At 42.8% G+C, this 22092-nt stretch overlaps 1 protein-coding gene across 2 annotated transcripts in view; it reads right to left on the bottom strand.

Annotated features, from left to right (window-relative positions):
• Window positions 1-22092, bottom strand: part of Trmt9b (tRNA methyltransferase 9B (putative)) — a 48822-nt gene that overhangs the window by 4694 nt on the left and 22036 nt on the right. The window contains exons 2-4 of one of the 2 annotated variants that reach the window (XM_051169758.1): window positions 18184-18387; window positions 10625-10779; window positions 2247-2420 (exon numbers count right to left, since the gene is read on the bottom strand). In XM_051169758.1, the coding sequence (XP_051025715.1) occupies window positions 2247-2420; window positions 10625-10778 (328 nt within the window). In that variant the 5' untranslated portion in view covers window position 10779; window positions 18184-18387. Of the gene's footprint in view, window positions 1-2246; window positions 2421-10624; window positions 10780-18183; window positions 18646-22092 lie in introns of those variants that run through there. The other variant, XM_051169759.1, reaches the window with a different exon arrangement.

Below are 22092 nucleotides of genomic sequence, written 5' to 3'. Positions count from 1 at the left end.
TCTGGGGCTCCCCTCTCCCTAGAAAAAGTTATACAAATCTCTGAGGACTAAAGTCTTTTCACCAGATCAGGCCTCATACATTCTAGAGGGCCATGGCAGACTCTAGTGTAAGCTTTAGAAGGGACACCAGGGAGAGAGTAGCAGGCTCCATTTTCTGGGAAGTAAAGGCATATAACACTGAAGCTGAGAACAAAGAAGAATTCAAGCAGGGACACGGAGCATTTCTCAAGCAAGGCTAAGGCGTCAACACCCTGCTCTCCCTCACAGTAGCGTTGACATAGGAGCCCCGTGGACTAGAAAAATCAACATGAACAGCTTTCTGTTTAGGAGAGCAAAGACTCCGTTCTCTCTCTCAAACTCTCTTTAATTTCTTGTCCTGTAGGACGAAGGGGACCAAATAAAAATATTTTCCCACTAAAGATTCAGAGCCACAGCATGGTGGTGTTTAGGTCAAGAAGAATCCTTTGTTATGTCTGTGTCATTTCAACCAAGACTGTGTCCGCGGGAAGTGGGACCATTGGGAAATCACTAGGTTCAGGTGTGGGTCTGCATGATAGGATTAGTGCCATCTTATGAAGAAGCCAGAGAGCTTGATCTTTAGCTTCTCTCTCTGCCATATGGGCAATCAGAAACAAACAAACAAACTAAAACAAAACAAAAAAAGTGAAGGCAGTAGTCACATGCAAGCCCTCCTAAGGAGCCAACATGGCTGGTGCTTTGATGTAAGGAATAAAAGTCTGTTGCTTAAAGCACAGAGGTCCATGGTATTTTTGTTACAGCAGCCTGCACTGACTAATTCTTACAACAAAATGCAGCTAATAGTCTCAAGTGCAGAGAAGTAAGACAGCAGAGGGGAGGGCCCTGTGGCAAGCATATTTGTCATATTTTACTATACTATTCCTGACCATTTCCAAGGTTGTGACATCCAAGTCTGCATCTTCTCACTATGAACAGATACAGTTCCCATCAAAGGAGACCTAGGAAGCTCTCTTCTAGTTCAGGAAAGTGTGAATAGTATTACTATATATTTTTATCACAAACAGCAGTCAACTTTCATAAGATTATCTTGTTTTGGTAACGTTGGTTAAATCAAAAGGCTAATGTTTTTTTTTGTTTTTGTTTTTGTTTTTCCAAGACAGGGTTTCTATGTGCAGGCTTGGCTGTCTTGGACTGTCTTTGTAGACCAGGCCAGCCTCAAACTCAAAGAGACCCACCTGCCTCTGCCTCCCAAGTGCTGGGATTATAGTGTGCTACCATGCCTACCTCAAAAGCCTAATTTTTAAAAAATGTGTTGAATCAGGTAATTTGCTCTGCAAAAGATTTTTCCATGGTAAAGAACTTATCAGAGGGGTCCTTTTGTTTTTATATTTGCACTTTAGAGACAAAGTTCTACTAGGTAGTCTTGGATGTCCTAAACCAGATTGGCCTGAGCTCACAGAGACCCACCTGCATCTGTCTCCCAAATGCTGAGAATAAAGGCGTATACCGCCATGCCTGGTGAGAGGGTTCCTTTAATATGGGGCTCCCTAGCACATTTAAGTACAACCAACACATTGGAGGCGAAGAGTACTGAGGGAAAGGAGACAAGGCTCTTATACTTGTGCGTGTTTCGGTCATGGATTTGCTTTTTAGTTTGTTTGCTTTTGGCATCGAGTTTACTGGTGAGACTTGTGAAACGTGAAGGAAAACATTCCCTAGACTTTATCAACAACTTCTAGAATTAGGAACAGAAAGACATGATAGAACAATGCAATCTCGGGCTAGGTAGGGCCTGTCTTTTCCAGGAACTTCCATACCAGTGACTGGCTTGCTTGTCCAGGGGGAAGTTCATTACATTAGTTCTAGAATTTTCTGTTAGCAAGGGCACTGTTGTGACCTGTTTTTTTAGGCACATGACACTTGAAAAGTCTGCTTTGTGTCAGGAGAATCTGGCCTGATGGCAATAGAGAAAAGTATATTTTCAATGAATAAGAGTCCTAACACTCTTCTCGCACATAGTAAAACATATGGGAACAAGTCATCAAAGACAGTACAACAATAGCTTGAAGGTTTAAAGCTGAACAAGCGTATATGTCATAAATATATTAGCCAAGAGTCAAATAAGTCACATAGTAAAGTATATATATCTTAGAAGTAGACAAAATGCATTGAGTAGACCCCTACACAGAGTGGGCATTGAATTAGTCACATGAGTGGCCTGACTCTGGTTTTTCATTTCAAAGTGTGATGTGGCCTGGCTGTCTTACCTCCTATGGAGATGATAGCATCGAAGCCCTGGTCCCTAAAGGGGAGGTTAAGGTTGTCACATACCATGACTTCACACCCTCTATTCCGGGCAATCTCTACCAGAGGCCCACAGTAGTCACAGCCCAGGGTATGTACTCGGCTATTCACTTTAAGGTACTTTCCAGTTCCACAACCTGTAAGAGAAAAACCTGGGTTACGTGCTGTCCTTACTGGAAACACAAGTTAATTTGTCCTATAATGGCTAAATACATTTTATATTAAATGACCAAGACACAACATTTCAGAGACATTCTTACGTAGTTACATACAGAAGAGAGGAATGTCAGGGTACGGAAAAAAATAAGTATAGAATATTCACAGGGACAGTGTTCATGTGGCTCAGCACATCAGTATCATTGAGTCCATAGGAAATAAAAGTACCAATGTCTAGAAACCCAGGCTGACAGGGAGGGGCCGGTATCTTTAGTTTGATGCACGCATTTCACCTTGCGTGTGCACGCTGTGTCAAATGTCTGCTCCAATGGGTCTTTATAAATTTCTGACTGCGTTAAACCAACTACTGCTGACAACTTTTCAAGGCCTAAAAATAGAATAATCTCTACAATGAAATATGCTTTTAAGATATGAGCGTGGCTGAAAAAGAACCTTTTCTTTTCGTGCACTATCAGGTTAACGGCAGGTGCAAGGCATCTCTGTTAGGTCAGTCTACAGCTCTAACAAAGAGTCTGAAGACTGAGATGAATTAACTCTCATAGCACAACAGAGGGCAACATGAATGACTAATTGTCTTGAAAGAAATACCTTCTATCATCTAGCACCTGCCATCAACTTCTGTTTTGAGATTGGGTCTCACTGTATTTCCCAGCCTGTGCTCAAGTGAGTTTTCCCAGCTCAGTCTTCCAAGAAGCTGGCTAGGCACATGAGACTGCACCCGGCTCCTTGTATGGTCTTCAGTCTCAAATATGGAATTCCCAGAGGTCCTTCCCAGAGCTGTGTGAAGAAATCAAGTGATCCGATTTGGTATCTACTGGTATTTCATACTTAGAAATTTTTCTGGGACACAAAAACATCCGCCACCATTTAAATGTAGACGTTGCCACTTCTGAATAATCACTCCGGGACAGTCTTTAATAATTCCCCCTTAATATGCTCTTTTTAAAATGATGAGGCAAGAGGGGCAAAGTGAGGGCTCCCTGGTGCTGGCTGTGACAGTGGAGGGGAGGTGGATGAAAAATAAGCTTTCCAATGTTATTATTTCAATAACAGAGGTAAGATATTCATTCTAGAGCTCACAGCTGCTGTTTCTAGCGCTTATGGTTGAGAAGCATCTGCTATTTGAAGACAGCCACAGGGAAAAGATATACCACACTGTATTTCAAAGTCGAAGTCCTGTCGGTGTCAAAGATGATAGCCCTGTCTTAATAAGTATCTTGAAATTTTATTCCTTCTTTTTTTTGGCTTGAAAGCTATGTTTAGCATATACATACAAGTAAAATTATACATCCTGAGCAGGGTTTAATTTTATATCTAGGGATATACCACACATACCCATTCTCCGTCTGTCTGTCTCTTCGTCTCTCTTGATGTCTCTCTCTCAACTCATGAGTCATGAGAAAACTATCAGAACTAATGTGACATGTATGAAAGTTTCTGAAAAGTACAGAGAACTGACAAATTTTCAACTGGTGTTACTAAGAAACAATGAAATTTCAGGTACAGTTTTTTGGGGGTAGGGGTGGGGGTGGTAAATAATATTTCCTTATTGATCTTTGAGTTTGAGCTGTCATCAACCTGGATTGTTGGTGAGTTTATTATTCATTATTTACATGATATACTTTTTGGTGAAATATGTGTTTTGAAGCTACCTGCCTTAGATTTTCGATGGGCTTTTATTGAGAACCTTTGGATTTAGAAATAATAGGCCATTTAAATACATTTTTAAAAACCAAGCAACCAAACAAACAACCAAACAAAACTACGTTTAGAGAAAAGAATGTGGGGGAGGATCTCTTCACATATTCTGGTGAGAGCATGTTTATAAATCATGACAAATGGGGTGGCTATCCAGAGAGCCTTTGATAACAAAGAGGCTCAGGGGTTTTCTCTTAGTGCTCAGCTCTCTAATGTTCTTAACCCAGCCTATGTTCATTTCTTTTTGTTGTTGTTTTGTTCTGTTTTTTTGTGTTTTTTTTTTTTTTTGTTTTGTTTTGTTTTTTTTTTTTTTTTTGAGACAGGGTTTCTCTGTGTAGGCGTGGCTGTCCTGGACTCACTTTCTAGACCAGGTTGGCCTTGAATTTAGAGAGAATAGAGACGTGCCCGCCTCTGCCTCCCTGAGTGCTGGGATTAGAGGTGAGCACTATCACGCCTGGCTCCTATGTTCGTTTCTAAGGACATCACTTTGGACCGAGCCTCCACATACTATGTGGCTGCTCCTTTCTAACTGCACACCCTGAGATGCTTGCAAGACGTTCCTATAACTGGGAAGTGAAGTCCATGACCAACCCAGGTTTTCCCACGATCTCAGGTGTATCCTGGACATTCATGATAGCACAGCAAACTCCAGTCCATAACAGTCACGTTCCTTTGAAAATCTCATCACTAACTATGCACAGCACAGAAGAGAGAGTGGAGCATGTCTGAATGCTCACATTCTTCTCAGCTTTGTACTCTGTCTCACAAATCGTCCACAGAAGATAACAGAGCATCAAAGTTGTTTGGCTCATGATGGGTGCATGTTTGCTAAAAATAACAAAAATGAGTATTTTTCTAATGTTTTGGGGGGGGACTATTCTTTTTGTATGTGGAATTGAATCCAGGACCCCATCATGTTAGACAGGGTTGGCTACATTGCCTGCCCAGAAACAACAGCATTTAAAAAATTTGTTCTTGCTGGGTGTGGTGGTGCACGCCTTTAATCCCAGCACTTGGGAGGCAGAGGCAGGTGGATCTCAGTGAGTTTGAGGCCAGCTTGATCTACAAAGAGAGTCCAGGACAGACAAGGCTACACAGAGAAACCCTGTCTCGAAGGAAAAAAAATATTTTTTTGTTAATATTTCACTCAAAAGAGTCCTTTTTCTATATTTTTTTCCTTGAATGAGACAAATACTATGCAAATTTTAAATTAATTTCTATTTTTCAAAATTAATGTCTTGAGTCCAGAGTTGAGATCTGTCATTGGTCAAGCATAGTGCTGGCCATATGGGGATGGTGTATTGTATCAAATGAGGGAGCGCTCATTAGAGAGTTAATGCCAATGAAAGATGGCCAATGACACTGAGAAGGCTGACAGTAAAAGAGGAGTCTTAATTATTGAATGATTTATTTGTTCTATCATGTACACAAAAATATTTTAGTGCTATTAGGGCCAGCATTTGTGGAGTTCATTCTGAGCAGATTCTTGCTGAGAAAGAATCCAGCTCTGGTCTTTCTCCTCCTCCATGAGCCCACGCAGGTAACAACTTCAGTCCACACACTTCCCTCCATGCAGCATGCAAGAGACATAAAGCGGACCAGCCCATCCTGGGTGAGCGGCCGTGGCCATGGGGGTCAGGCATAGTGTTTCCAGCGTATGTGCCAGTGTTCCTGCTGTCAAATCACAGAAGGTCTTGTCATTTATGCCGTTTTCCATGTTCCTTTCAGGTTTCTGCTTGGTATGGTATCAGACACCTGGAATCTCAGCTGAGGCAGGAGGCTGGCCACCGTGGGCTATATAATGAGGGAATCCTTCATCCAAGCTCTGTGCTGGATGTTGTAAACATGAGTTGATAAGGATCTCTGCTGGATGTTGTAAACTGATTTGATGACATTTGCTATCATCTTGCCTCTTCTGTCTAGGTACTACTTGCTATTTTTCCTTGTACTTTTGCCTGCCACAGACTTAATAACCCACCCACTAAGCCATAAGTACGGCTATCATAGGTATTTCTCTGGACCATAGAAAGCAAGGCGTGTGAAAGCAGCTTTTCTCTGTCTTCTTCAATTCTGCAGTAAAAGCATCCATTTTCTTTCTTCCTGGCAGGTGTGTGTGTGTGTGTGTGTGTGTGTGTGTGTGTGTGTGTGTGTGTGTGTGTGTGTGTGTGTGTGTGTGTAAAAGAAAGGTTTCGAGTGAGATAAATTCTTTACATTCCAACAACTTGATTAATTTTAATTTTTATTAGGATATATCATACAAAGTGATGCTTTTCATGGTGTTTTCATTCAGATACACCATACATTTTGCCCATATTATCTTAACCATTAGCTGAAGAATTAGCTATTCCCATGGGGAAAAAAATTAAAATAGAAGATGAGTCATGGCTTTCTAATTAAAATTTTTAATTTAGATTTACAGAGCCCAGTGCACTCAGAGATCTACAGATAACAGCAGCCAGGCATCAGAAAAAAACAGATCACCCTAAAATTATAGGTATTTCAGTGCCTGCTTTGCTGATACAGCTTCTTCAAGGATCCTATAAAAGCCTTGTGCCTACAGTGTCTAGCTAGGAAGCCTGGTCCTGGAGAAAGTGCCCAGCTTTCAATTTTCTGCCTTGTTAGTAACGCAGCTCTTCCTTCCCCAAGCAGCCTTCTCATCTATTGGCTAAAGCCAGCATAATGGAAGAGTCCTTTTCTGGTTAGGATAGCATTATTTCTTCTTGCATTTCAGTTTTACTCTAAAATATGCCCTTGATGGTTCTCATCAAAGCATTACTGTTTACTGATTTGTCTAAATACATAAATATCATATATGATTCAAAGAATCCAAAAAAAGGCAAAACATATTTACTACAGATATAGTTCGTGATTTGTACAGAGGGATTCAAAGAGATTCATTTTATAATTTATGGTACCATAACACAGGGGAAAAAATTGCCTGGTAATGTGGTGCCATTATCCTGCATACTATGCAGAACTTAATCCTGGGCAACTCACGTAGATGAATATGCAATGTATTGAAAGTGACAAAGGCTGGAAGTGAGATTGTATGTGGTACAACCATCCACATAATTTGCAAAGGGAAATCCATCCAAATGCATCCCGAGGCACAAGGCTCTTCCAGGCACATGAAATGGCTCATGATTGCACAGCGAGCTGGTCGGAGGGGCTTTCCCTAGCGTGGGTTCCTCCGTGTCCAGAGACTGGCTGTGCTGGAGGGGCTTCCTTCACTGTGCATCCTTCCATGGCTGTGTACCTAAACCCCAGTGGGTGGATTATCTTCCAAAATCTTTGAAGGGACATCTGAATTCTCCAACTCCATGCAATCGTTTGTTTATATCTTTTCATCATCTGCTTTCGGGCCTGTTTCGGGCTCAACTTTTTTAGGTCTCACAGCACGTTGAGATCATGTGACTTTTGTCTTTCTTAGTCTGGTTTATTTCACTAACGCATGAGTTTTCTGTGTTCATACACACTGTCACAAATTATAGGGTCTGGGGTTTTATATTAATTTTAGAAACATTCAGTAAAGTAAGAAAAACATTTCTTTCCTATTCTGGCTGTGGACAGGGGTCACACAGGGGTCATTTTAGTATATCTTTTTTTTTTTTTTTTTTTGGTATTTTGAGACAAGGTTTTTCTGTGTAGCTTTGGCTGTCCTGGACTCGCTTTGTAGACCAGGCTGGCCTTGAACTCACAGAGATCCACCTGCCTCTGCCTCCCGAGTGCTGGGATTAAAGGTGTGCACCACCATGCCCGGCCAGCATATTCCTTTTGTATCTCAACAGTTTGTCTTGAACTTTCACCAGCATACCTTCACTGTGCATGTGACTTTCTATTAGAAACATTGAAGATATTTTATTACTTAGCTTGCTTTTCAGTCTTTAGACTTTATATATTTACCTAGATATCTTAACATTTTTCTTAACATTTTTCTAAATGCTTATAGGATCAAAGTTCGCAATAGCATTTTATGTACATTACTGACTTATCCGTATCAGCTGTTCGTCTGTCTGATAAACTTTATTCACATCCCTAAACCTAGCATTTACACCCCTTGCATAGCCATTCTGGCATGTGCACCTGAAAGCAACAACAACAATAACAAAAGACTGAGTTGTTATGGCTCTCATATGGTTGTCAGGGAAGAAAATCAAAAGGGAGCAATTGGTTTTGGGTGCTTCAAATGAGCTGCCAGGCCCCGCTGAGCCATGCAAGTATCCTGAACTTTTGAACCAAACTGTCTGGTACCCACCCAGGCTCATGCCGACCTCGTGATCTAGTGCCAACTGCAATTTTCTCAGATGAAACCTGCCAGCTTTGCACAAGTTTATAAAACCACCGCTCCCCGTCTCCCACTAAACCGCCCAGAGACAGACCGTGCCTAATTCATTTCCTGTAAACTCCTATGGCATCAGTCACAAGCCCTGGCAAACAGAGCTATAATGAGCAACTTCCTCCTGGCTTTAATAACACCAGTGATCCTTTTGTAAAAACCTCAGAGTGCACTCTCACAGCTACTGGAATTTGGTGTCTCCCATATTGCTATCGTAGCAAAGCCCATATAAGCAAATTCCCCTCTGCTCTTGACTAAGTAGACTCTGTGTCAGCTAACACTACATATAAGTTTCTTTCTCACTGTTTATTTCATGCATAAGTTTTTGCAATTTTTGTGTGTTTTGACGTTTAAAAAAAAACACACCCCTCCTCCCTGAAACCTTCCTGTGCTCCCTGATATTAGGCGGCAGTTGACAGAATATGGGAGACAATGTTTTGTTCAAACATGAGCATAATGTACTGTCTGACAGCTCAGTGTCAACAAGTCAGAAATATACAGTGAAGAAGAAACCCTTAAACAGCAATACAAAGAAACAAGGGAAACTGACAAAAATGTGTGCTCAATGCACGCACATCTGAACTTTTCCCAGATGTTTCCTCAGGACAGTGAGTTGGTGTTCAACCAGTTCAGTGCTGATGACACATTTAGAATGCAGCACAAATAATGACAATCAATTCAGTTCTTTTATAACTTTTTTGTTTAAAGCTCGGACTAGAGAGGCATTTAGATGTAAAGGCCTTTTGTCTCAGGGCTATTTTAAAAACAGTTTTATTGTCCTTGAATCGTTTCATTTTCTTACACTTACACCTTTGCTTTATTTTGGAATTTATTTTGGCATACGATGTAAGGAAAGCACCATCTTGTTACATTGGTTGCTATCCCAAACCTCCTTAGTGGAGCGACCCTTTCTTCCCCACCCACATGAAAGTCCTGTGCTTTGAATGGATGGTGCACAGTAGGAGCTGTGAACTCATTGCCTCCTGTGAAATCAGATACCTTTCCTCCTTTTGTGGTAGTGGTATAGCACGCGTGCTGGCCCTGAATCACATCCTCAACCCCAGGGAACCATACTCATTAAAACAAAACAGACAGCTAGAGATAGCTTTCAGACCCCAACGGCAGCCTGGTACGTTCCTTCCTTTTCTCAAACTCTGCACTGCTATAGCCTCTGCCATACGCTCTGCACACACATCAGTTATTCTTGTCAGTACTGAGTGTGATGTCAACTTGGACTAAGAGTGAGTAACTCTAGACTCATGGTTCTTCTCGGCACAGCAAGCTTGGGATTCCTGGAAAGCAGTTAGTGGGAAGTGGGAATCCAAACACACCTCAAACCTTAATATTAAACTAAGTGTGTTTTACTACTTCTCAACTCAAAAAAGAGGCTGAGCCAAAGTTCTCCAGAAAAGTCAGTGGTTATGGAAGTAACCACCTAATTAAAGAGATGCCCTCATAATTGGATGCCTACAAGTAAGGGGAGAGACCCGTCAGAGTAATGAAATGGTGTAAGACCAGATTCATAATCTCATGGGTCTGGCTCCTTTACCAGAAGTAGATGGAACCCCTCAAGATAACCGAAGTATGCAAAAACATATTTCACAAACGTGAAAGGCTCTAATTTGAAAACTGCTAATGTTGCATCATTTTCACCCTTATTTTATTCCTTCTGTGATGGGTTGGTTTTGATGGAGGCTGTGCATACAGGCCTGAAATGGATCATTGCTTTTTCTGAATATACATAGGAAGATGTTTTCTGCTTGGAGACTTTGATGGTATGGGTTTTTTTTTTTTCTATAAAGCGAATAGTCTAAAACTTCGGTTCTCAGTCTGTGGGCCACATATCCCACATATCAGATATCCTGCATCCATTACCATTCTTAACAGTAGAAAAATTACGGTTATGAAATAGCAGCAAAATAATTATATGCTTAGGGTGTCACTCAACACAGGGAGCTGATTAAAGGGTTGTAGAATTAGGAAGGTTGAGAACCCCTGTTCTAGAAACCTCTATGCTACTAGTACAACACCAGGCTTCTTATTAGAATGAAAATGAGATACAAATGAAGAGGACAGATGCAAACTGGGTACCCATCAGACCACACATGGCAAAACAAGAGTCTGTGTTACCAATGTCAGCGATGAGGCTGCCTGGCTTCTGGTCCTGCAGGAATTGGCGGACACGTGGCCAGGCTTTGCTTTGCAGGTCGCTGAAGTAGGGGGCGGTGCTCTGGTACACGTCATGCACATGCTGTTTCTCCAGCCGGGCAGCTTCAGGATCCATCCTGGGTACAGCAGGGCCGACACGAGGCAAGCAGGTAAGACCATGAGGCAGACCCAGCTAAGGGGCACATAGACTTTCTGATGTTGGAACCCGCAAAAGTTATGCCAGCCTTTGTGTGGTAGACCCTTGAGGTGTCCTGGCCCAGTGGTCTAACCTAATTGGCAAGGATAACAATTGAGGAATGACCCCTAAGCATGACCTCTGGCCTACACACACACACACACACACACACACACACACACACACACACACACACACGGGGACTGTATGAATTGTACCTTTTTAAAGTCCTTGGATTCTAATAATTTCTCTATGTCCATTGGTTCTTCTACTTGAATAAATAGCTCTTGACCTCTGCAAACAGATTTTCTGGCCCCTTAATGCCTTTTTGTTGTTGTTGTTGTTATAATAACCACTGAAGTCTCCATAGTTGAAGTGTACATCCAATCATGTTGCTTTCCAGCTTCAAACGTGTTTAGAGTTAGCCAGTGAAGGTCATCTGGCTCAGGAGATCATGCAGAAGAAAACACTTGATCTCTTGACACTGAAGTCAGAGACAGTTGGAAACTGTTATATGGTGCTGAGAACTGAACCTGGGTCCTCTGGTCTGGGTCCCTCTGATCTGACCTCAACTCATCTCAAGATTCATTTCTCACAGTCTTAACCTATAGTAACCAATTGCCTAAGGCCTCCCAGATGGGACACATTCCAGGTCAAACAGGAGTGGAATTTTACCTAGCATAGGGGTCCCTCTCTCCAAGAAGGAGAAGTGCCAGCAGAAAGGGTGAGGAAAGGACAAGAGCAGGTAATCAGGTCTGCTGCTGAGCACCTCCTCTTACTCTACTGTGCTATGAAATTGCAGAATACCCAAGAGAAGTGGCCAGGGGTTCAGAGAGTGGCTTTTTACCAATAAATATGAAAATATTTTCAATAACTTAGAAGATCATTTGGCTCCGTGGGCACTCCACAGATTTCTGTGTCTGTTGCATGCTGCACACAGTTCTATAATAGTTCTTTGGACATGCCTCCCTCACAAACTCTCTGGAGGGCTTGAGAGCAGGTGTTTGTCTCACTTAATGCCAAATCCTCAGCACCTGAGATGCAGAAGCTCCTTGACATCTGAGCAAAGTCCATAAAAAGTAATCCTTGGCTTGGTGAGGTTGTAATTGTCACCCTGGGGAGTATGGGAAGTGAGGGGACCCGATATCTGTAGTCATTCACATAGCAGTGTGACTAGGCCCACTGCCACCTCCACACTGGGAAAGAAGAAGACCTTGGGTATCTGCCATTTACTTCTTTGTAAAAAAACTAATAATAATAATAATAATAATAATAATAATAATAATAATAATACCACCTTTGTATTTGAAAAGAACCTTGTTGCCTGAAGGGATGACTCAGTGGTTAAGAGCACTGGCTGCTCTTCCAGAGGATACAGATTCGATTCCCAGTGCCATAGGATAGTTTCCAAATGCCTATGACTTCAGTGTCAAGAGACCAAATGTTGTCTTCTGGCCTCTATGGGCACCAAGCACATGTATGCCAAGACTTACATACATCCAAAAAACCCATACACAAAATTAATAAATACATAAAACATAAATGCATACATAAATAAATATATTTAAAGTATCCTGTGTGGCTAGGGAGATGGCTCAGTGGGTAAAGACCTTAGTAAGTTTGGTGACCTGAGTTTGAATTGCAAGAACCCGTGTGAAGCTGGGCACGTATCTGTTACTTGTGGCTTCGATGGTGACATGGGTGGGGGGGTGAAGACATGAGAATCCCTGGACATTCATGGGCTTTCCAACTAGCCTGGACTACATAGCATCAAGACAAATAAGGTAAGGACTGACATCTAGGTTATCCTCAGACCTCCACGTGTGTGCTGTGACCCTCGTGTGTGCTCACTCTCATATCCATCCATGCACACATATACAGATATCTCTGGAGAGAATTTTGAATTATGTGTGTTCGGCTTCTCATATGCTCACCCACCAGTGTTGGTATGCATGATTAATTCTTCCTCTTAGCCCTTCTCCCTCAAATGATGAAATAGTGAAGATATTATCCTCCCACAGTTAGGAGACAGCCTTCATCTCTAAGGATCTGCTCTGAGTCCTGAGAAAGATCCAAGCAAACTCCTGCTACAGGGTCAATCTAACTTTCGAGGTCTAATGAAACTTATCCTCAGGTTGATCCAGCTTCTACAGCACATACAGTTGGGGTTTACAAAGTATTTATACTGGCGTTAACCTTCCCATTGTAGGAATCCTTGAGTGAATAACATTCTAAGAGATTGTGTATTGTGTGACAAGAGCAGGGCCGTGGCAAGGACCTCAGGCCTAGAGGGAAATGGCACAACCTTCCTCCAGTCCATGTGTGGATGGTGACAGCGTGTGTAGAAAATGTCCACCATAGCGTCCTCCCTCTGGTAATTTATAGTTTGAAGATTGCTCCCCTACAGAGACCACTCCCACAGAGATCAGCTAAACCTGTCTCCTCCACAGTTTCCTTTTAACCTCTATTTAATAAGGCCTCCTCCTTGTTCAGCTGTATGCCATAACCCTGCCTCCATGTTCGATGACATATAATAAACATACTGAGCTTCCAGGATGCTGTGGTTTCTCCATACAAGAGCCCAGTCCATCCCAGCTATTTCTGCCTGTGTGTCTAGCTGCATTTTCTTCATCTCTTAACCATCCAACTCAAGTTTATCTCTACAGCCATGCAAAGACTGCACTCCACACAGGAGACACCTCCAAACTCTTCATATTTTTCTTCCCTTTGTTCCTTTGTTTGTTTACCCGTTTATGTGTATTTTGTGTGGTATGCAGGTATGCATGTATGTGTGTGTGTGTGTGTGTGTGTGTGTGTGTGTGTGTGTGTGTGTGTGTACACAGATGTAGAAGCCAGAGGTTGACGCTGGGTTATCTTCTTTGATCACTTTCCATCTTACATAATAAGGCAGGGTTTCTCACTAAACCCAGAGCTTGCTGACCTGGCTAGTCTAGCTAGCCAGCTTGCCCCAGGGATTCCTCATCTCTACCTCTCAAGCGCTGGGTCACATGCACATCCCCTCACATGTATGCTGGCATTTATATGGGTGCTGAGAAGCCGAACTCCTATGCTGCTTGCTTGTGCAGTATGTGCTTTACCCACTGAGCCATCTCCCCAGCCCCTGCTTACTTTTCTTTTATGTTAAAAAATCTCAATCTCAGCAATGTGTCTATTTGAATGCCACACCCCTTTTACAGAATCAGTCAGGCCATATATATTTTGGAGAAGCATAGAACAAATACAATAAGGCAAGACTTAAGTGGCAAATGACATTGACTGTATTCTTCCCAATGTGCATTCTTAAAAATGGCTCCAATTTTACCTCAAGGACATGGCCTACAAAATCTACTAAGCAGGCCTCATAGAAGCTGAAGCAACAAACATGGACCCTGTATGTGTTCAAGATATGTCCTTTGCAGAGACTTTGTGGTTATTAGCTTGGTGTTCACTGGGACTCCTAACAGTGAGAGTGGGTCATGTCTCTGAGTCTTTTGCTTGTGCTTGGGACCCTTTTCCTCCTACTGAGTTGTCTCATCCAGCCTTGAGATGAGGGCTTGTGACTAGTCTTACTGTAACTTGCTATGCCATGTTTGGTTGATATTCCATAGGAGACCTGCTCTTTTTTGAAGGGTACTGGAGGAGTGAATATGGGGGAAAGGGGAAGTAGGGGAAGGGACTGGGAGAAGTGGAGGGAGGGGAAACTGTGATCAGGATGTTTGAAAGAAGCTTTCTTTTTAAATAGCAAAAGATAAAATATCAAAGATTAAAAACAAGGGCTCCAATGTGAGCACAGAGTATATCTGAACAGCATCCCTGGAGAGCTTTCTCTGAATTCTCTCCCAAATTGCCTGGCTTCTACCAAAAACAAGTAACCTTGGAAACAGCTGTCTTTAAATGACTGAGCAGGGTGAATCCATTTGTTCTTACTGCATCACACACAAGGTTTAAATGCTGCAAAGTCAACTACTGATTGAGCATGTGACACTTTTGAATTTCTGTGGGTTTGAATTTCCTCTAGTAATTTCCATGGAAATTTCATGTATGCTGAATAAGCCAATTCCTCCTGAGCTTGGTAGCTGATTAAGCTAATAAGACTAGGGGAAAAACAGCACTGGATTCTAGGTGAAGCAAGGGACACGGAAATGATGTTAGCCAGGCTTCCTGTTCTGTGTGTCACCAAATTCCAGACCTGCACAATATTCCAGATCAAGAGGCTCAGTTGTCAACACCCTGTGTATGCATCTGTCCTTTGAGATGTAAATACCTACCAGCATGCTAAGAGTTTCAGAAAAAGACTCCTAGTTGGTTTGCAAAACCATCCATTTCTCAAAACCATTGGACCTACACTATCCTTTCTTTGTTTCTTTGCAGAGAATTCTATTCTACATAAAGTACTTGAGGAATGGTACTCCACTGACTTCCACTACAATGGAAGTCCCTAAAACGAAGAAAGTCTCTCCTGAGTACACACTTTCATCCTGCTGTTTCAGTGAACCTTGTGACTACAGACTTTGTAGAAGAATACAAAGTAGAGCTGTCATCACTGGTGGTCTGAGAGGTTGCTCTGCTGACTGGCCCGGGGTGAAAATTAGCCTAACAGGCAATAAAGTCACAGGTGGAGCTGGCTCAGCTTTGAGAATCTGGCATAAGCAAAGGACCAGGAGAATCACAGGAGCACGGGGGCCTCTGGGTTTTGGAGTCCAGTTTGAAGCATGCATACATAAATGAAACAGAGAGAGAGAGAGAGAGAGAGAGAGAGAGAGAGAGAGAGAGAGAGAGAGAGAGAACTGTTCTGCAAAATAAACGTAGCTGCAGTGTTGACACAGCATGAGAGACTGCTGCTTTTTAGAGGCTGTCTGGAAGGGGAGGGGCAGGGGAGGCATCTGACTCTCTGACCTAGTTCTAGCTCCTCTGTGGGGTCTGGACCATTGCCTCAGGGCCACCTGACTCCAAGACAACTGTTACTTGGCAGTGCTGGCCTGAGCGCTGAAGCTCTTCAGTTCCTCACCTGGAATTTCAAGAGCGTTCCAGTTTAGCCTTATGATAGTCTTCTCTCCAACCCCACCGTGTTTCTTGCAACTTGTCTTCCCTAAAACAGACAGAAGGGGGGGAGAGAAGGAAAGAGGGAAGAAAGAGAACACTCACGACAAGAAAGTAAGTGATTGTAAGGCTGAGGCGCAGTTTAAGCACCTTCCAAGTTAAAGCATGTTTGGGGAGCAAAGGCCCAAGCGACACTTCCTGGTGAGTCAGGAAAGAAGAGGAAGGTAGGAAGAACTCATAAGAAGCTACACGCTGTAACTCAGACTAACTTAGATTTTCTTCCAAATACAGTGGGAAGTGGCTTTACATTGGTGAGGTGGGAGGGTAACAGGACCATACTGCCTACCTTAAAAGATCATTCTAAGCCTACCAACCTTTACACAGAGCAGCTATTGTTTTGGTTTGCCATGCCCTTCTTCTGAGCATTTGCATTTTGCACTGCATGGATGGATTTGTGATGTAGCTGTAGATGCACATGTGGCCCACATCCATGGTCATACAAAGTCAATGGTCAGCGTGGGCAGGTGAGACAGGCTCACACGGGTCCTTCTGCAGCAATCTCCACGCAGTGCTAAACAGCAAGTGGCTTTGCCTCTGATGTCGGAGTTGGAAAGATGAAAAGGTCAAACTGTTGGCTCCATCTTTCCTGCCGTATGGAAAAGACTCATCTCCAAGGAGAGACAGTGAGGTCAGGTAAGGCAAGCAGAGCTGAGAGGGGAGATCTGGGTGGCAAGAAGTCTGTATTCTAGTCTCTGTGGCCTGGCCTCCTGTGGTCCCACAAGTTAACCTTAATCCCTTAGGGCAGAGTCAATGCCTCCTCAACTTAATCCAGTTGGGTTTCTGATCTTAACACCGTTGGCCCTCTCTAATCCAACAACTCCTGACACCAAGTGCTTTGGGGCTTTTGTAGTCTTTCATTTGTAGCCTTTATTTCTTCATATATATATATTTACTTATTTATTTATTATATATAGTGTTCTGCCCACATGTATGCCTGCAAACCAGAAGAGGGCACCAGGTCTCATTATAAATGGTTGTGAGTCACCATGTGGTTGCTGGGAATTGAACTCAGGACTTTTGGAAGATCAGGCAGTGCTCTTAACCTCTGAGCTATCTCTCTAGTAGCCCTTGAAACCTTTATTTCTTAGAGCATGAAAGAGAGAAGGGGAAATAATGGAAAGTTAACAGAGCAGGTGCCTGGCTGGGGACCAGCTAGGAGGACATTAATAATTCCTGCTCCTGGCAGCAGGGTCCTCATTAAGAAGTCACAAGTGTTTGGATTATCTCTTCAGCATGTGTGATTAAACACTTGATCTTCTGGAGTCAGGCAGAGCCACGTGGCTGTCTGCGGGTGTCAGTCATGATCAGAAGAGATGAGGGTTACTTCTGAGTGGAAAACCTAAAGCAGCATGTGGCTTGCCGGATCCCTTTTCCTTGTCTCTGCAAGGAGAGTTTTTATTAATTTTGCATATACAAAGGGATTGTCATGGGACAGCCCACGGTGTTTTTACAGTTTTCAGACAAAGAGCAATAAACCCGTGAAGGAATGCCAGAACAAAGGTAACAGCCCGGCATAAAGAATGAAGGCCAGCATTGTTACCAAGGGATATGGTTTGGAGGTGGGAGAGTGCTTGTGGAAGATAAGGGTTCCTTCAAAGACTTTGTTTATACAGATTTGTTAGAATACCGGTGAGTCTGTCCAGCCTTGGTAGGCAGAGGACATCCCTTCCAAAGCAACATTTATGTCATGTAGGAAAATATAGTCAAATGGCCTTTTCTAAAGTTACAGTGACTTCACTGTGAAAGAGACAACACACTAATTTGGATTATTTTGAGATGGTAAAATCCTAACTCCTTCAATCTACTCTATCTATCTATCTATCTATCTATCTATCTATCTATCTATCTCTGTGTGTGTCTCTATCTGTCTGTCTGTGTGTGTGTCTGTCTGCCCGTGTGTGTGTGTGTGTGTGTGTGTGTGTGTGTGTCTTTCCATATGTGTGTGTGTTTATATTGTAGAAAAACACTAACAAATACCAAATATGTCTGTATAGTTTTTATTCACTCTGTACACTATTTTCAAATGCCTCCCCTCCCACACCCAGCACGCGCACACATACACACACACACACACACACACACACACACACACACACACACACACACACACAGCTTCAATCTACTTTCTATCACATCTTAGTGCATCTTATACTATAGGAATTGGGCCAATTAGGTTTAATGCCTATGCACACCACTAAAACCCCTCACAGTATCTGAACTACTGTAAGAGCGGGGAGCTACTGACCTGAATCATCTTGTGATCACCGGGGATTACTCCTTGTCTTGGTAAGTCATGGCAGTTACTTCCCACAGAGAGGGACAGTTGTTTCCTACGATTCTCTCACCATGTAACAAAAATGAAAAGAGCAGGAGTGAAGTCAATGACCGCCATCCTTTGCCCTTCACAGGGCCCACCACTCAGTGTGAGTCTCTGAAGGGAGTCCAGGCCCTACAAGGAAAAACCACAAAGAGGCTATTTTACAACATAAGAATATCAAACCTTCTACTGCCAGGTTGACCCCTTGACCTAGTCATCAATCACTCAAGGAGATGAGACACCAAAGAAAAGCTAATATGTGGAATGTGCTGGAATTATCAGGATAGTTTATAAATCAGTTTTTAAGCCTTTGGTAAAGCAAGCAGTAGTTTTCCTCAAAATTATACGCCGGGAGAGTCATCCCAAACCCAGAGGTTTAGTTAAATGCATACTACTTTTCTCCTGCAGGAGATGGGGATGAATACAGACCCACAACTCGACATTGCAGAATAAGAGAGACCTTAGGGCATTTGGTCCTAAACAGGATGTCTTCATCAAACCCCTCCCCACAAGGTTAAGGGAACTCTGCAGAAGAGGAGGTGGAAAGATTGTAAGAGCCAGTGGGGATGGGAGATGCCAAGGAAACAGCACGGTCCAGACACAGCGGGGCTGATGCACATGTGATCACACAGGACTGGAGCATCAGTCTCTGGCCACAGCATCAGCTACTCCCCATCATTTTGACAGGTACTCCCAGGCAGCAGGCATTGTTCATGCTTACCTTTTTATTTTTATAAGGGTATCATGAAATCCGCCAAAGGCTTTCGACAGCTGGCTGAAAATCGAAAAGGTATCCTCATAACAAAAAACTCTTTGTAACATGGAGATTATGAGGTACAGAATGAGATTCCAAGAGCAGCCTGACGTTAAAGAAAGAGTCCTCCCTGTAATAAATACTCTGCCTTCGTTGCTCATCTCTACATGAGGCCACCAGACTTCAATCTCCTTCAGCTGCAGCTGTCTGCGTTGGGTAGATCCTTTGTCTATGTTCTCCACACAACCAAGGCCACAACATGTGCAGCAATTGTCAAGGTGGCTGAGTGGGGTGGGTGTGGCTTCCCTAACTTTCTATTGCTCTTTATCCCACCCCTTCCTTGGTCTCTGTAATGTACATTGTACTGACAGATTCTCAAGTACCATTTGAGCTCACTAGAAGCTGACTCTGGAAGTAGGATTGGCCTCTCCATTTCAGGCTCAGGTATGTTTATCTCAAGGAGTTCGACAGGGACCACTGTCTGGGAACAATATGCCCAACACTCAATTCTGAAACTAGGAGGAAAGAGAATAGCAAAGCACCTCAATAGTAAAAGCATGTATGGTTCTGAGAACAGCTAGATGGTAACCCATTACCAGAAGTGGTTAGTATTGTTTATCCCATGACCTAAAGATGCCCACAGAGGGAATGAAGCCACTGGGAGAAAACTTTTTTCAGGAGCTCTAGCTGACTGCCTCACCTTTCCCAACCAGTTTCTGCTGTATGTCTGTAAGACTCCAATTTGCTTTCAGTCCAGCTGTTCTGGTTGTCTAACCTGGACATTGTGAGCATGCGCTCTGATGGTGATTTGCTGTCGCTCTGTTACTGTTCTTTTACTTTTGCCTGCTATATGAGAAACCCACTCATTCAAACCTCAAAATACAATGGGTATGGCAGGCCATTCTCGGAACAGCACAGAACCATCCTTATTTAAGGATCTCTGAAGAGCATCTGGTCTTTTGCTATGACATTTGCACCCAAGATATCTGAGAGTCATGTGCCGGTATCTGGTCTGTGCTACTGAGCATCAGAAAAGGCCTCTTTAGGAAGTGCATTAGAGAGGGATTTTGAGATAGATACTGATTAAGCACCAGTTCCCAAATTGCTTTAATTAAAAATAAGATGAATTTGTTTACTGAGCCCTTAGGCTATGTCTGACACAGTCTTCCCCCTTGGATGACCCTTCCCTGCCTGGGCAAACACTGTTCGCCTCTAGCTTGGCTTGTGTGTCCTTTTTCTTCAGGCATTAGAGGCAGAGCTGTTAGCTCTTTACAAAGACTGCTGATGTCTTCAATGTCCTTACTCAGTAGGAGCAGCCAATGAAAAGAGTAGGAACCAATACAGAAGGTCCAGGTGAACAGCCCAGACTTTCTATATGCTCAATTAGTACTCCCCAAATACCTGTACATGTTAATGACTTACTTAGTTTTCCTAAGTTATGATCCAAATTTGCCTTTGTCTAAAGTATTTGAATCCTGTTATCTCCTCCAGGAAGTTCCTGGGTAAAATTAAAACATAGTAGCATCTATCTTTAGAAGTCTGAATTCAAATGAATCCTTGTAGTCTGTCAGCTATATAATATCAAAATAAATATACTGTCTCCTCTTCTCCTCGGGCTAATGGGAAGCTATTTTCCAACACAAACCTTCTAAAGGGTTTGGGGTGTGGCATGTGCGTGAGCTGGATAAAGGTCAGCACCATATACCACACAGCAAAGGCGATTTTAGGGTTAAAGGATTTTCTTTAATGAGTTAAAACTGCACTGTCACTTATTTAACAGAAAGTAATAGAATATCTTCAAGATTAATATTTGTGGTGGTTTGATTAGGAATGCCCCTCTCGTAGTTTCATGGTTTTGAATGCTTGGCCATAGGGAATGACACTATTAGGAGGTGTGGCCTCGTTGGAGTAGGTGTGGCCTTGTTGGAAGAAGTATGTCACTGTGGAGGTGGGCTTTGAGGTATTATATTCTCAAGCTATGTCCAGTGTGTCACACAATCTCCTCCTGCTGCCTGTGGATCAAGATGTAGAACTCTCAGCTCCTCCAACACCGTGTCTGTCTCCATACTTCCTGCCATGATGATAATGGACTAAACGTCTAAAAATGGTAAACCAGCCCCAGTTAAATGCTTTCCTTTATAAGAGCTGCTGTGGTCAAGGTGTCTCTTCACAGCAATGAAACCCTAACTAAGACAATATTCTATCTGCTACAGATAAAGCACCAAGGATATAGATTGACCAGATCTTCCTCCCATTCTAGACCCCTAGATGGATGATGTGATCAGAGGTGAGGGGGTTCAGGCCTGAAAAGGTGGTTCTTGTGCTATCTTTTTTTTAAAGATTTATTTATTTATTATATGTACAATGTTCTGTGCCTGTACCTAGAAGAGGGCACCAAATCTCATTATAGATGGTTGTGAGCTACCATTTGGTTGCTGGGAATTGAACTCAGGACCTCTGGAAGAGCAGACAGTGCTCTTAACCACTGAGCCATCTCGGCAGCACTCTTGTGGTATCTAAAGAGCAAGTGAAAGGACATGAATCTTGGGACAGTGGACTGGATTAGATATAGGGAAAAAATAACAACAATAACAACAGCAACATCCTAGCACTTGGCAGAGAGAACTATGGAAATGCATTCAATCAGAGGACAGAATGGGAAAGAATGAGGTGGGAATGCCAAGGGGTCCTAACACTTAACCTCCATGAATATCAGCTAGTCACCTCTACTGGAGTGACAGACAGACAGCTTAAAGTAATTAAAGAACTATGAAGTTGCACATACTAAGCAAGAGTTGCACTGGCAGCTATGAGAAGAGAAAATAAAGTCGCGAAGGGGTGCCCTCTCCCACTGTCTAGACTCTAACCTGATAGTGATCAGCCAAGAATAAAGGCCGAGTACAAAAGGAGAGAGCGAGGGCTGACTGGCTGATAGGAAGCACAGATAGCAAGAGTTGCTTCTGCAGTTTGGAGTGACACTAACTCTGTGACTCTTAAATAATGAGACAAGTGAAGCAATCCCATTAATGATTAGAACTCTTCAAAGTAAACCCCTAAGATCCACCAGAGAGATTGCAGTGAGC

This window comes from Acomys russatus, chromosome 27, assembly GCF_903995435.1.
Source record: "Acomys russatus chromosome 27, mAcoRus1.1, whole genome shotgun sequence".
Lineage (NCBI taxonomy): Eukaryota > Metazoa > Chordata > Mammalia > Rodentia > Muridae > Acomys > Acomys russatus.
This window is presented reverse-complemented; position numbering and strand designations above follow the sequence as displayed.